This window comes from Castor canadensis, chromosome 3 (genome assembly GCF_047511655.1).
Source record: "Castor canadensis chromosome 3, mCasCan1.hap1v2, whole genome shotgun sequence".
Lineage (NCBI taxonomy): Eukaryota > Metazoa > Chordata > Mammalia > Rodentia > Castoridae > Castor > Castor canadensis.
In genome coordinates this window covers 194,897,367-194,913,012 of record NC_133388.1, presented here as the reverse complement: position 1 = coordinate 194,913,012, position 15,646 = coordinate 194,897,367, and the positions used below count along the sequence as shown (strand labels likewise).

Sequence of the window (15,646 nt, the reverse complement as noted above, 5' to 3'; positions counted from 1 at the left end):
ATTTGGTGGGAATAGTTCAAAAATGAGGAAAGAGTTACTGGGAGAGTGAAGGTAAGGGGTCCTGCAGTTCTCAGGGATCAGGGATAGCAGGTTGGCCCTGGAGGGACAAGGAGAGTGAATGGTACAAAGAGAGCCTAGAGAGGGATTAGTATCTTGGTTCCTATTTTTTTGTAAGGACTTTATAAGCTTTCCTCCCCATCTCTGTAAATGACACCCTATTTCGAAACTTAGTACTGAGCACTTGCAGTAAGCAGGCCTCATGGCTGAGTCATCTATTGGGCTTGGAGCCTAGATCACTGCTAGCAATGAACAAACAATGAACACTAGCTGAATGAATATACAACTTATGCACTCATCTCATCAGTGCAGGAAAAGCAAATCATCTTAGAAGCATCACTTTATTTAAAGATCCCAAAATGCAAGATTTTATTGTTGAAATGATAGATAAAGGATAGGCTGCTTATTAATGATATTTTAAGTGCATACAAATGTAAATCTTAATAAAGCAATATGTTGCCTAGCAATATTGGGTTCTACCTGAAATGAGTTTGCTATTCATCATCTTATCATTCCTTATGACCAGCTTCTGAGGCTGTTTTCACTTGTGATACACATTCACTCATCCCAAGGATGTTAATTGGCTTCAGCAAGGTCACCTGCCATCTCAGTGTCAGGCTGAGCTGCAGGTCAACTGACCTAATATAGGTATCAGAGGATAGTCCATTGTACAAAATTGGTGGGGCTGTGTACATTTCAGATCAAAGTTATCTGGATTGTGGAAAGGTAGTAACAGGCAAACTACACATCTCATGTCATTCACTGTGGGGTCTGGGAAAGCACCCCAAGCAAACTCATTAATATGTAGGTGAAAAGTATGAATGTTCATACAAAATGGGATGACCAAAGACAGAACCAGCCTGTGTCAGCACAAAGCAGGATTTGCTGCCAGTTGAGTTATGATTCACACTCATTTTCAGAGATGGAAGATGCTGAAATTGTAGAAAAAGTGTAAATTTGCCTCAGCTTCCTCTTTCTCCTTTTCCTTTTACCATTTACTCCACAGTGGTAAGTGGATGAGAACAGCAGCAAATGCAATAGCTAGCTTATGCTGAGTGTGTGCCTGGCTCCAGGCCTAGAGCCCTCTCTGTGCTGTCTGTGCTCAATCTCATTAATGAGGCCAGTGTCTGCTGACATGGTCACTCCTCCACTAGCTACCCCAAAGAGATGAAGAAAATTACATGTTAGAGCACTTGTCACTTTCTTAAGGCCAGCTCTTAAACCCAGGCCTCTGACACCTAGGCACATACATCGTTAATCACTATTCTTGAAACAAAGTTTTATCTCAGTCATCCTTGGGCCTCTAACTCTCACAGCCAGAAAAGTGACCTGCAAAATGAAGATACTGGTGATTTTTCGACAAATTGATGAATTAATTTATGGGCAATATGGAATCCAAGTTGAAACGCTGGATACGTGTGTGGTTAGAAGGGAGATATAACTTTGAAAAAAACACAGCAGATTTGGACTGGTCATTACAGGGGGAGGGTCAAAGTGTTCTAATCACATTTCAAGCCATTGTCAAGGTTAGGAAGTGGTCAACCTTGAAAGGTATATATGACCACAGTTATTAGGTGTGGTCCGTTTAGTGCCAGACCACAGCTCCCTCAGTGGATCCTGGAATGGCACACGAGGCTAGGTGATGGGAGATGAATGGGTAGAGTGCTATTCAGGATCCTGGGAGGAGCGTAATTCTTACCACACCCTGGGCCTCTCCTTCCTAGCCCTGACCTCTTAATCATATTTTTTTTCTCTTTCTAGGGGGACCGAGGAGCACCTGGGATCCCTGGGTCTCCTGGCAGCCGTGGAGACCGAGGCATTGGGATTGCCGGCCCTCCTGTGAGTCTTGGTTCAGCCAACACTTTTACTCCCAGCCATGCAGCCCTTCTTTGCTTGCTCCCATATGAGGGTGCAGCTTCTTCCTGCAGGGACACTCCTGTTCCAGCTAACATGGTAGTGGGTCACTGACCTTGGGGCTAGTTGGGTAGAAAGTCTGTGCATGTGGCCGACACTTTTGTAAACCCTTATATGTCTTATGGAAATAATAAGAATATGGCTTTTGGAGAGATTAAGACCTGTCTGATTCAAAGAAAGAAAAAACAAATCTCAAATTTTTAAAAAGATATAAGAGACTCATGAGACAAACTTTGAGAAATAGAATCATAGACAATGACATTGGGCTGGTTGGAGAAGGGGTCTGATATGGAAAAACACTGTGCTTTCATGTATTTTAGACAAAAAATGAGTTAATTACCTTGCTTCTCCTAATTAGTACAGGAGAGGACATACATGGAATCACATTTCCAAAATAAAATCTATGAAGTTTTAATGGCCAGTTCATATCAGCTAATGTGTGTGAGTTTTCAAGCCCCTGAGGAGTGGTAGCTTTAAGAATTTCTAATATCTTTGAGTTATAAAAGTCTGTAAGGATCAATGAAGTCTAGGCCCTCACCCAAATTGAGGTTCATTCTCAAACCACACCAGCTTCCCCCTGAATACCTCTAGAAACAGACAACACACTTCTTCCAAAGCCAGTACACCTAGCTCTGAAATTCAGAATTGATTTCCCATACACTAGAGCTTGGTTCTCATTGAGAGTAGACTGTGGTCTTTTGTATCTTTCATCCATTGCTTCTTAATCTTCCCATTGTACCACCACAAAGCAAACATCTTCCCCCACCCCTTCACTGAATGATAGCCTTTAGAATTTGAGGACAACTTTCACTCTTGAAACCTTTCTTTCTTTTATTAGGAGAAAGCCAAGATTTATTAAGTTGCCATTAAAAGGGAAAAAATGGGGGCAGCTAGCAAAGGAGCATGCCTCACTGTTACTTCAAAGAAACTGAAATACCCAATCTTCTTCAAATGTCATTGCTAAATCTTGGAACATCCCAACTATCTTTACATTACTTACTACTATTATTTTAGGAGCATTTAATACTATCATTTTACCCAGATGCACAATCTAAATTTATTCCTACTAAATGTAACCTGGATACAAACCAGAGCAGCACATGACCTACTTTGTACTTTGTTTCACATTGAAGAAATCCAGACCACACCAAAAATATTAAAAGTATTCTCGTTCTTCATATATAACTCTTAAAGAATAAGAAGGGAAATTCAGCACCAGGTGCTGTGATTCACGCCTGTGATCCTAGCTTCTTGGAAAGCAAATATTAGAAGGATCACAGTGTGAGGGGTGGGGAGAGGAAGCTAAGTAAGTTTTCTCAAAAAGAAAAAGCCAGTGTTTGGTGCATGCCTGTGATCCCAGCTATTTGGGAGTCATAGGTAGGAAGATAAGAGTCTGAGGTCAGCCTAGGCAAAAAGCCCCAGATCCTATCTGAAAAATAACCAAAGCTCAAGTGGTAGAGCACCTGGCAAACAAGCTTGAGGCCCTGAGTTCAAAATCCTGTACTGCCAAACAATGGGGGTAATCCAATTTACTACCCACAATTTCACTTATGAAAGTCCTCTTTCCTTTCCTCTGTTATTTTCACATATCCAAGACAAGTCTCGGGCCTCTCTCTCTTTCCCTCCAAATGTTCCAGACCTCTCTGTCTTTTCCATCTCAAGCAGGCCCACTAGCAATGAGGACTCTCTTCAAGGTGGTAAGAGGTGGCTTACAAGAGGTGGCTCTTTGTCTTCCTAGATGTCCCCGGAAACCATGGAAGGAAAGTGTGTAATCCCTTGGGAATGTCTAGTTTAGTTTACTTGTTTTCCTCCAAAAGAAAAAAAAAAGGCTCAGAATGTCTGATGAACAAAACCCTGAACTTCATTACATCAGTTTTATCTTTTTTCCCCTAGTCTTCTATTTTTTCCCCTCATCTTGTAAATGGAGAGCTATGTGGCAAAAATGCAGTGAAGAAACACAATAGTCCAGGCTTCTTATTTCAACATTCCTCTTTTTAGTAGACCCTATCCACTAGAATTAGGGTTTTGATTCCTGATGGAATTGCCCCTTAGAATAGAAAACCAACCGTATGTGAAACTGCAGACCCTTGACTCGGATGTGACACAGTCTACCCATCAAGCCCTTAAATAGAGCCAGGTGGCAGAACTAGGTACAACGCATCCCACTTACGCGACAGCTAAAATCACCATGAAATAGCTTCCGTACTAAGTGGTTCCACCTGAAAAGTAATTGGCTAGCTCCAGCCAAGAGACTATAAATCAATGGTTTAGTGTCTTTCTACCACTTCGACTTATTAAAAGCTTCCTTGGTAGATGAAACTTTATTGAACTGTCCCATAAATCCTCTCTTTGGCCACCAGCCTAGGCTGCTGATGGCGTAGCAATCTGCGTGAAGGGTTCAAGTTTATGCTGAGAGTAGGTGGTGGAGGAGGTGAAGAAGGAGTGTGTCAGGTTCATTGAGGATGCAGCTGCTCTGACACAAGAAGGTTGCCCTTTGTGGAGCAGTTTTGTGTCTGTCTGATCCGTGCTGGAGCTGAAAGCTTCATATCCATGGCCTCATTAATCCTGTGGGATTTGCTTTATCCTTTGGCTGAAGTGGCGATTTTAAGGGTGAAGAGTTTATTTGGGAGCTAATTCCAGAAATCACTCCTTAGGGAGTGACAAAGTGAGGCAGAGAAAGGAACAGAGGCCAGAGAGAGTATGCTATGAGCAGATGGCTCCTGTGAGCAGTCAAGACTCACTCTGCTGACCTCTGGGTGACTACATAGTACAGTCTTATAGTCAATCTGCAAAAGGAACGACAAAGCTGGGGTGTTGATGAACAAACGCCTGCTGGTCATTGCTAGTGGCCTACTCCCAGGAACTCTCAAGCTTCCCTGAGCATGAACTCTACATCAAGTTCCCCCCATCGCCACCCCCCCACACCGACAAAGGGGCTACCAGGCTGCTGTGTCCAGGGAATATGGAGGAGGAGTGACCTGTCTGCTACACCACTGTTCTCCAAGTGAACAGTTTGAGGTTCAGAAGGTGAAGTGGCTAGACTTGTGTCACAGAGCTAGCCCAGGGGTTGGGACAGAGTGTGGACAGACTTTTACCCCCTCTGAAGCCAGTTCTTATTTGTGTCACCCTGCATCCTGGCTTCAGCAAGACAGACAAGACTTACACATTCCCCTTAAATTCAACCAGAGAGGGAGAGCTGGTTGTAAGTTACTCTCCTCTGCTGCCTCCTAGCATTATGCTGCAGGCCTTTGGAATCCAGCACTACACTGCCCCCCAGGAAGGGAGCCCTGGACTCAGTCTACCAAGCTCTGCTCTATCAGAAGACAGAAGATATATGACCATACACTTGATCAAGGCTTTGCCTTTCTGCTTGAAAACAGTCAAAAAAAATTCCTTTAATCTCCAAGTTGTCTCTGATCTTCCTTTAGCAAGGTTTAAAATGCTGAAAAATGAGCTCTCTCAGGGCCTGGAGAGATCAAAGTGCTAATGAGATCCTGACACCAGGAGCTGTGGGTCTGTATGGACAAGGTTCCTGCTGGCACCCACATAACACAGGACCCATTTTTCCCAACTCTATCAGTTTCCTCATGGATTAAGTTCCAATAGTTTCTGTACACCTCGGGGAAGCAAGAGGATCACAACCTGATGCTTGTTGGTGATAACACCTGGCTCCATTCCTTTGCCCTTGCAATGTCAAAAAACCCTCTTTCCTTGACATCTTCCTCAGCCTTTGCAGCCCAAAGTGACCTGGAATTACTTGTACGGTGGCCTTGCTCTGCCTAAATACTAAATGCGCACAGGCCTGGGGACAGGCTCACTACTCTCCAATGGCCTCTTTGTCCAAGAGCAACCCCAAGTAAAAACCATAGAACAACCAATTATGGGCAAGGATGCATTTTAGATGTTCTACAGAAGAGTTTGCTTCACACTCTCCTCTACTTTCCAAGAAATAGTGCAGTAATGATAGAGATGGCAGCCACTAAAATGTGAGAGCAACAATAATCCAGCCAACACTGACTGCCTACTTGCAGGCAGTGAGCAGACGCCCTGGTATCGCTCCTCACTTCATTTTATGGGCATTCTCTCATTTAATCCTCCTCGTAGCCCTTCCACACCGGCTCTACTTTTTGTCTCATCTTCCAGATGAGAAAGCAGTCTTGGAGATGTGAAACTACACACTGAGGACATGGGAGAGCTGGGCTCGGCCCCCAGCACCCTGACTTCAAGCACGTATTCGGTTTTCACCCCACCTGTGTCTTTCAATGTCTGTGATTGCTCCTGAAGTATTGGCTTACATGGATAGCCAGATTTTTATTCAGTCCGGCTCCTTCAGTGGTAAAAAGCAGAAAAATAGGCTGGTTTGTTTCTCTTAGACAGAAGTATTACAGCCAAGTATCTTTTATTCTCTGGCTGCTGCTGGGAGACTCCAGGCCCAGGTCAGGAGTTGCCAAGGGCTGGGTTCCAGTCTTACCCCCAGGGCTGATCCACAGGAAGGGTGTGGGGCTTGAGTTTTTTAAAACAATTTGCACCCTGTCCATGCACAGAGCTTGGAAGTTCCTGTGAGCAGTGAAGCAGCAAGGCTAAGAAAGATGGAAAATGACCTACCCAGGTCCATGCTGCTCTGTAACCAGGAGCTGAGTATCTTGAAGTTGATTTTCAGATGAAAGTCTTAGGAGTGTCTTCTGTTGATGGGGAGGGGGGATTTTTAAATAACTTTCTGCTGTGACTTCTGATTGAGAACTCTTCTTTCCAAATGAAGCAAGCTTTTTGTTGGTTTTGATAATAATTCCTAAGGTATGTTTGAAATGGACCAGGCTCCAGGGTAGGCGCTCCACCTGTCATTACCTTTCCTCATCTTTGCTGTGGTCCGTCAGGTAGATGTTGTCAAGGTTTCCTGCCTGAAGATGAAGAGAGTGAGGCTTGGAGAGGTTCAGACTCTTGGCCTGGTCACTGCTAGTGAGAAGCAGAGCAGACATTTGAATCAAGCTGATCTTTATCATGAGTGTGGGAGCTACAGCTGCCTACATTGCTGGGGATTGAGGTACACAGTGGGAAGCCTTGCTTTCCTAGTTGATTATGGTTATATATAGTCAAAGCCACCACAAGGAAGCTTTCCTTGTCCTGGACAGGGAGAGGTCCTATCACACCCTGGCCTAGCAACCTGGGATTGTGGTCTTACTTCCTTAGCAGCCTTACCAAGGCCAACACCATCCTTGAACTTTCCTGCACTCCTTGCTCCATCCCATGGTGCCATTGCTGGCCTTGGTCTCCCTCCCACCATTGCCTGACTGCCTGGCCTCTGGGCCTCTGTTCTGTCCCTTTCACCCCTTCTTGACTTCACAGCCACAGTAGTCATTCTAAAACCTGGACCTGAGCTTGCCTCTTGCCTGTTTGGAGATGACCAAGCTTTTCCTGGTGCCAGATCCTGGCATCCCCTGAAATTCCTGGCTGCTGTCCTCCTCTTCTGTGCAGAAAGGCTGGCATACCTTCTTCGCTTGGTGTCCTCTTCTTTGGGATTTTGTCTTCGTCATGTTTTCTACCTGTGAAGCACCCACCCCAGCCCTCAGACCTCTTCTCACCTGTTTCCCTCTGGGCACAGACTTCCCAAACTCTCTTGAGTAGTTGACATTGACTCTTGGCATGTCGAACTATGATGCACTGAGTCCTGATTAATTTTCCTGGGAGTGGCTCTCCTCACACCTCAAACACTACCTCTTGGCAGGTTCCTTGAGTTAAAGTCATCTGTCCCCAGCATGCCACATGGGGCCTGTGCACATTGTAGGCATTCAGATAAAAGATTATGGAGAACAAAAATGTGTGTTATGTTATGACATATGTATATGGGCAGAAGAAGAGAGAGGTGATCAAGTTTGTGAGGAAACAAAACTGATTTTTAGAACATTATAGCAGAGAAGAAAGAGAAAGTGTTGAGCACATCTAAAACTTCTTGGGGCTTTCAGTTATCCGTTGTCACTAACTACAATTATCAGCAAACACCAACAGAGTGGTAGTGTGTATGCATTCACATAGGTAACATGTAACGTGCATTTTTGTGTGTACGTGTACATGTGTACTCTCACGTGTCACTTAAAGACAGAGATAGGTTCTGAGAAATGACTTGGGCAATCTTGTCATTGTGCAAACATTAGAGTGTGCTTACACAGATAGGACGGCTGTGACATCACAAAGTGATATAATCTGTGGGACTTCATTGTGTAGGTGGTCTGTCATTAACGGAAACATTGTTATGAGTGCATGACTGCATATGTAAATATTTACCATTGAGAATGCCAGGCATCCCAACAGCAGTCAAAATAGTAAAACGATCCCCATATAGCCACATATCACAAACCTGGAGCCCCAGGCCAGTGGTCACTGCTTCCCTTCCACCATTCTCCTAGCTGCTCTTATTTTAAAGCATATCCCAGACACATATTTTATATGTAAATATTTTAGCATATGTTTCTGAAAGACAAGAAGTTTTGTCAGCTTAAATGAAATCTTTATTGATTAAAATAAGCAAATTCTTAATTTAACATTAGTTGAAATAAAATTTTAGGTTTCTTTTATTTTTCTGCATTTTCTGCATAACATCAGTTTTTCACCTTGTAGAATGCTTAGTATTTTTGTATCTTTTGAGGCTGCTTATAGGCTGAGCATATTCTTCACTTAGGAGGTATACATTTTATAAATTTTATATCAAATTTGCATGTCATCTAACTATAGTTTTATGTATACACATGTAGTTAATTTTAATATGTATTTTCCTAAAGTAGAACTTTATAAATGTAGCTACAATTTCATTAGCATACACTCCACACAAACTCGTCTCTCCATCAAATATCCACTCAATGTTCACATTTCTAGTTGTTCATAAATGTCATGCTTCAGTAGTTTTTCTTTCTTTGAACCAAGAGCCAAGTAAACAGATATCTGTAAGAAGAATGAAATTATGTCATTTGCTGGAACATGGATGGAACTGAGATCATCTTGTTAGCTGAAATAAGCCAGTCCCAGAGAAAGATTTCCATGTGTGTGTACAGCGTACCATGCTTTGCTTCATCCCCTTCATTTTTCTCCCTCTTCCCTTGCCCCTTCCTAAAATAATGTCAACAGATTTCAGTGTTCCATATTCGTACTTGTGTAGAAAATACACCGAATGTTTTCACCCACCTTTACCTGTTCACAGTTTTTAATTGATGAAATCAGGTTTATTTGTTTATTTTTTGGTCTTGGAGTTTCAAACAGCCTGGGACTTGCTAATTTGAAAGTTTAGTGTGTTTTGTTGTCCCTGTAGTTTTAATTATTTGGTACTCTGGTATAGGGGCTTGATGAGATCCATGTTTGATGTTTTTTGGCAAGACTTCACAGGTGGGAGACACATAGTGCCTTTTGTGGTTTTTGATGTCCAGTGTTTCTATCAATCAGCACATCAAAGGCTGCAAATTGGTGCTATTCTGGTTCTATCAATTCTTCTTCATTACTGGAATACTTCTGTGTAAAGCAGCATTTCTTCATTTACCCTTTGCATAGCCAGTCTATGCAATACCCAGTTTGGAAGGCAAAATATAAATGCTTGAGCCTTTTCCATCGATGGCTTTCAAATAATGACTTGGCTCCCTAATTCTTGCTAAGATCATCAGTTAGATGTTTGTTTATTTTTTAAAGAATAAGTTTGAATTCATGGATTTAAATGTACTTGAGCACTTTAAAATATTGGGGTTAATCTTCCTTTTGACGTTCAAATTGTTTTATCTTATGCCAAGAGGAGGCTAAGCAAGTTGACTTCAAGTGGTTTTGACACAAGCCGGGCAGTCTTTGATGGTTTCCTTGCTGTCTGCCGTGGCAAGATGTTCTAGATTTGTTGGGTACCTTTTTGGGTCAGATCTCTGACTAGTCATTAATTCAAGGAGTTGTAGTTTCTCTTGGGGGAAACTGGTATCACTGTCTGAAATCTGGGAGTTAGTAAAGTGACTCTTCAATAAACACATTGATGGGCATAATCTTGGAAAGATTGTTGTAATTTCCAAAGACATTTAGGCTTCTGATTTAAGAAGGACATTTTTTACAAGTAGACAAACAAAATAACTATGAGGATGCCTTTTATGGGCCAGGCACTGGGCTGCTTCTCTACTCAATATCTTCTTTTATTTCTGATAGCATCAGGGAAGGTGATAATCTAGCTTTATGTTATAGTTGGGAAAACTAAAGTTCAGAGAGGCTAAGTAGCTTATTTTAGGTCAAGCAGCTAATATTTGATAAGGCTAAGATTTTAAATGAAGACTTTTGAATGCAAAAATCCATCTGTCAAAGTAGATTATATATTAAATGACATAAGAAAGAATTTGGAGCCTACTTTAATAAATGAGTTAAATGTTTGAGATAGAGTCTGGAATTTAATTTAACTTAATTTTGAAAACAAAAATGATGCTAATGACATGCCAACATTCTTTATGCCAGTAACAAACTGTCACTTACCCCCTTTCCTGGAATAATAAGTATACAGCCTCATTGGGAACTGCTTTCAGATGAACAAAATTTCAGATGCATGTAATCAGGTCCATGTGTACCACTGACTTACTCTAACTTGACAGGGCCAAGTAGACCAGAGGTGTCATTCTGAGCCCATAATTCTACCTGTTTGACTTTGCCACAGTTAATTAATGGCTTTTAGCTTCCGTTTCTCCATCTGTAGCAAGAGAATGTTGGAGATACCCAGCATGCAGGCTTCCAGAGGAGATAAAGTGAGGCTGTGTGTGAAGCAGCTGGGACCATTCCTGACATGTACATCAATAGCTTGAGGTTTCTCTTAACTCATGAAAACCATGAGTTTTTCACCTCTGACTTTCCCTAGCCAGTCTTCTGAGCAAGTGTTGTGCATGGGTGTATACAACTGTTTCAATGATTTCTGGAGTGAGATTGAATTCTGAGCGGTAGATAACAAGGGACTGTGGACAATTGGCACTATTCTCGTTCCATCCATTCTCCTCTCTCCCTTAGCTGAAATGCTTCTGGATAGAGAACTGCTTCCTCATTTACTGTTTGCACTCTCAGTGTACAATGCATATGGAAGCAGAATACAGACACAGTGCTTGTGTCTATGGAGATCATCTAGTCAATGGCAGAGTTGAGTAGATGGAAACCCTGTTGTACAGAGGATATGGCACCTTATAACTGTCCCATTGCAGAAACAAGTTTGTGGAGCCCTGGCCTGGGGGTGTAGCTCAAGTAGTATAGCACCTGCTTAGTGAGTGTGAGGCCCTGAGTTTTATCCCCAGTGCTGCGTAAACAAAAACGAACAAGTTTGTGGAGCCTTATTCAACCTCTTTAAAGGTCCTGCCTTTACTTGGCATTCTGACTTTCAATTTCTTGGTTCAAAGAGCCCACAGATTCATTTCCTGCACTGGCATAGCCTATAGAGTCTGGCTCCCATCTAGGCAAACCACCGTGCTCTTGGGGCACTGCTTCTCGAGTGCCCCTTTCTTTAGATCTGAGGAATTTTCCACTGCTTTCCTTATTGCTCAACTATGCACTTAAAATGATGCCCACTCTATTTTTATCAGTCATCGCCAGGTCACATTTAGACAGAAGGCTAGTAGGTTATCTGACTCATCATACTGCAGGAACCTTAGCATTTACGTGAAATTATTTGTGCTTAACCTTTTTGGGGGACATTGGGGTTTGAACTTAGGTCCTCACACTTAGTAGGCAGGTGCACTTACCACTTGAGCTACTCCATCATCCCAATCATGTGAAATCTTTTCTATCTCTTGAGAACACTTAGGACATTCTCCCAGACTTTGCTACTGGGGGATACTGAGTATACTGAAATGAGGGCAGGAAGTGAGACTAACTTCACTCTGTAAGACTTTCCAAGGCAGAGATATCTAAAGTGAGAACCCAAGTGTGACAAAGGTGTGTTTAGGTACAAAGGCAGGACAGTCTACGGTGCAAAAGTCTTCCAGTGTAACAAAGGCTTGGGGCACAGGCAGATGTACTCCTGCCAGACCTGAAATTATTCATTAATGTTTTTAAGTGTGACCTTGAAGTACCTGGCCCATTTAAGCAGGAAAAGCCAGCTCCTTTCTAAGGGGGTGCAACAGAGGGAAGTTGGGGCACACCTGAGCTACAGAGAAGAGGTGGGTCTAGGTCTCAGAAGTGATGTAGGAGTAAGGATGGGACAAATGCAGCATGTTCCCAAGAGATTTCTGTGAGCAATGTTTGTGGGTGAGCAGGTGGCAAAGGGCTATGACAATGTGGCTTAAAGATAGAAAGAAGTTAGTGACACCTTCTAGGACAATCCAAGACCTGGCTTAGAAATAAACTCTGCAGCATATTTAAATGAGCATTTAATTGCTACTTTGTTTGCTAATTTGTTTGTTTGTTTCTTAGGGCCCTTCAGGACCACCAGGAGACAAAGGGCCCCCGGTACAGTATGCTTTGAATGAAAGACTGGGTCTCTATGGGAGGATTTCTGCTCTAATAAAAGCAGTTTTAAGCTGGAGATACCAACAACCAAAGTAGTTTATGGACATTCCTAACATTAGACAGTGTAGACTCTGTAAAGTATGAGCACTGATCTATGAACTAGGATATGACAGATAGGAAAATGAGCAGGAAAGAGTTGGAGGGGTTATCTAATCCAACATAGTTGGGCAAACTGAGAAAGACTTTGCTTTCTGGCATCTGTCCATCACACAAGTATAGCCATGCCTTGATGAATTTAATCAAATTGCCAGAAGACCTGACTAAGAATTCTGGCCTTACCCCATGGCCACATAGCCACGAACAAGTGAGGCGATTTCTCTTCGTTTGCAGCATGGGCATAGCGAGAGCTATGAGGCCTTGTAGAGATGTGATGGGCTCACTTTATGCTAAACCAAGAGAGCTTTCAGGAAGGATTTGTCTTCAGGAGTAGCAACCACTGACCATTTGCCTCTGCATGTATTTACCAGGAAAATATAAGTTCTTATAAACTTACTCCACTGGAAGAGGTGCTACATCTTAGCAGCTGGGATGATATTGTCACTTTTAGCATGTGCACACATTTTAAATTACATTCATTCATATTGTTTCAGAATAAGGAGGACAGGGATTTTTATACCCATTTGGATAGATGAAGAAATTGAGGTTCAGAACAATTAATTGATAAAGCATGAGATTCCAGAGCAAGTTATGCAAAGTAGAGGTAAGGAAGAAGAGATGCTAGATGGACGGTAGGTGTGAGGGAAGGCCTGCCAAGGCCCCAGAACAGGTAGGGCCAGCTCTCATGCAGCAGGTGCCATAAATTTGGCACCTGCTGTGAGGAAGGACTGATTTCCATTTGCAGATCTATTTAAGGAAAAGTCTTACAGGAAATTAGATCCCTCGTGAAAGATATGTGTGCAATTTTCTGATTTTGTCCAGAAATTTTCAAGAGAATGGGAATGTTGCATAGGAACTGAGCCTTGTGCTGGGCCTTGTGCAAGAAAATTTATTTAGCCTGTCAGCAGCCTTGGTTATCAATAGGCTGTGCAAGAGAACAGACAGTATTCAAGCTCAGGCCTGGCTCACCACAGTAGCTGTCTCTTCCACTCAAGCAAGGGGCCTATAGATGGGGCCTGGGTCTTCAGGCTCAAAGCAAGGGTTTCCTGATCATTCTGTGAACGAAGCGTGCCCATCTCCACAGAACATAGTGAAATGAGAAATCTCTGAGTGGGATGCTTTGGGCACATGTGTTGTGTTCCTCATAACAACAGACCTGTTACGCAATGAGAACCAACTGCTGCCAATCAAAAGGGGCTTTATTTGCTTACATTTGGGGGTGTTTTGTCTTATTTTTCATCAGGGATCCCGAGGATTACCTGGGTTGCCCGGGCCCCAGGGACCAGCTGGCCAGGACGTAAGTAAAGAGAAATGGCGTGGGCTTAGTTAAGATTCTTAGAGGCACTCCACTGGTCACCATCTCCTGGCCTCCCCAGACCATATGGACAGCTTTGAGGCTCAGTCAAGTATTTCTAGGAAGCTCCAGGGCCTTCACTTAACATCTTTTGCTCACCTATCAGTTGTGGCTTATAATTTTGCATTGTTTCATTCCTTATGTTTTTATATAAAGTTTTTTATATGGTGTTTTCCTAACCTTTTAAATTCCTGAGTCACACATATGCTGTTTCCTGTTCCTTCTTTAATTTTCTTACCTAGCTAGCCAGTCAGCTTTATTCAAATGAGGTATGACCTTCCCACTGAACTTCTTCAAGGTCCCTCCCTGTGTTGGTGCCCTCCCTTCAAGGGAATTACACATGCACATCTGATGCTCATTGAGTTCATATGGCTTTCCACTTTCCGGGCCCAGCAAGCTCCTGCTGCTCAACTCTGCTACCCACAAGGCTTCCCACTTTATAACAATGATAGCATTTCTTATCTTCATTATCTGGCTTGTGCTCTCAAATGGATCTGAGCTCCTTGAGTATTCTGCATCTCCAAGACCTCAATGCTCAGCCGTGTGCTACACACAGAAGTTACTTGAGCCATACTTAATGACCAAGTGGATAGATGAAATCTTATAGGGCAAAGCTATATGTCACCAGGAAGCAGAAGTATTTATTGCTTACACGTGCATCTTTCCATCCATATAATTTTAGGTCATATTAAGCAGGGATAATAAAATCCCTTTCCCTTCCTTGGGCTCTGTTCCAGAAAAAGAAAACTGTCTTCTAATTTCTGTTTCCATGTATTCAAATTTAACTGCTTCCCCTCTGAATATTACATTTTTATAGATAGTCCAATAAAAGTACCTTCCTTTTCAAATACAGACCTTCCTTGTGTTTGGGAAAGGATTGGGAGGTTTAAGACTGTGTGTGTGTGTGTGTGTGTGTATGCTTATATACACACACTGTCTATGCATGGACTGGTTTATGTTTTGTGCTTAGGACAAGAGTTACAGGATAGGTTGTTCTAAGCATTTGCCACTGATGCCTGATTCCTGGGAATCCTTTGGTTTCATTGAAAACTGTGAATTTTTTGGGTGCCTATCTTCAGTTATGTGATTTTCTTTCCCTCCCACCAAGTTACACTTGGCAGATATAGAGGTTGTCCAGAGGGATGTGAGTAGAGTGGATTATTTGCTCATCACAGTTATCATTTTCTTTTTCTTTTCTTAGGGTGCACCAGGAAATCCAGGAGAAAGAGGGCCTCCTGGAAAACCAGTACGTCTTACTGTTCTGGATGAATGTTGACACTCAGTCAGGGCTCCAGCAAGAAATAAAGTGCAATTCAGACAGCTCAAGAGACTTTAACAAGAGGACTTTTTCAAAGCTGTGGGCAGAGGAAGCTGATCTGAATACTGAGAGTCATGGAGATAAGGCACAGTGGGGAGCAGTTACCACTACCACCATTGTGCCTATTTTCAGAGCCAGATGACAGTTAGGATGGCAGAATAAGAGCTGTAGCTGTGGATTCAAACTCACTTCTAGAAAGGTTCACTCAAGACAGGGAGGGAGCATCTTCCTTTTCCAGTTTCCTCCCTTTAGTTCAACTTAGACATAAACCAGTAGAGACATTCCAGGGTTCAGCCTCCCAAGACAGGGAAGGACAAAAGGTGAATCTGAGAGTGATAGAAGGGTCAATAGCTGCCTCCATTGCAAATTCCCAACTTTCCAGTTTCCTAACCTATGTCTGTGCTGCCATTTGGCATTGT

The 15,646-nt window shown here is 42.7% G+C and overlaps 1 protein-coding gene across 1 annotated transcript in view; it reads left to right on the top strand.

The window, feature by feature from the left end:
- Col22a1 (collagen type XXII alpha 1 chain) overlaps positions 1–15,646 on the top strand; it is a 247,389-nt gene that overhangs the window by 165,377 nt on the left and 66,366 nt on the right. The window contains exons 40-43 of the mRNA XM_020188246.2: positions 1,819–1,896; positions 12,364–12,399; positions 13,799–13,852; positions 15,111–15,155. Coding sequence (XP_020043835.2) covers positions 1,819–1,896; positions 12,364–12,399; positions 13,799–13,852; positions 15,111–15,155 — 213 coding nt within the window. The remainder of the gene's footprint in view (positions 1–1,818; positions 1,897–12,363; positions 12,400–13,798; positions 13,853–15,110; positions 15,156–15,646) is intronic.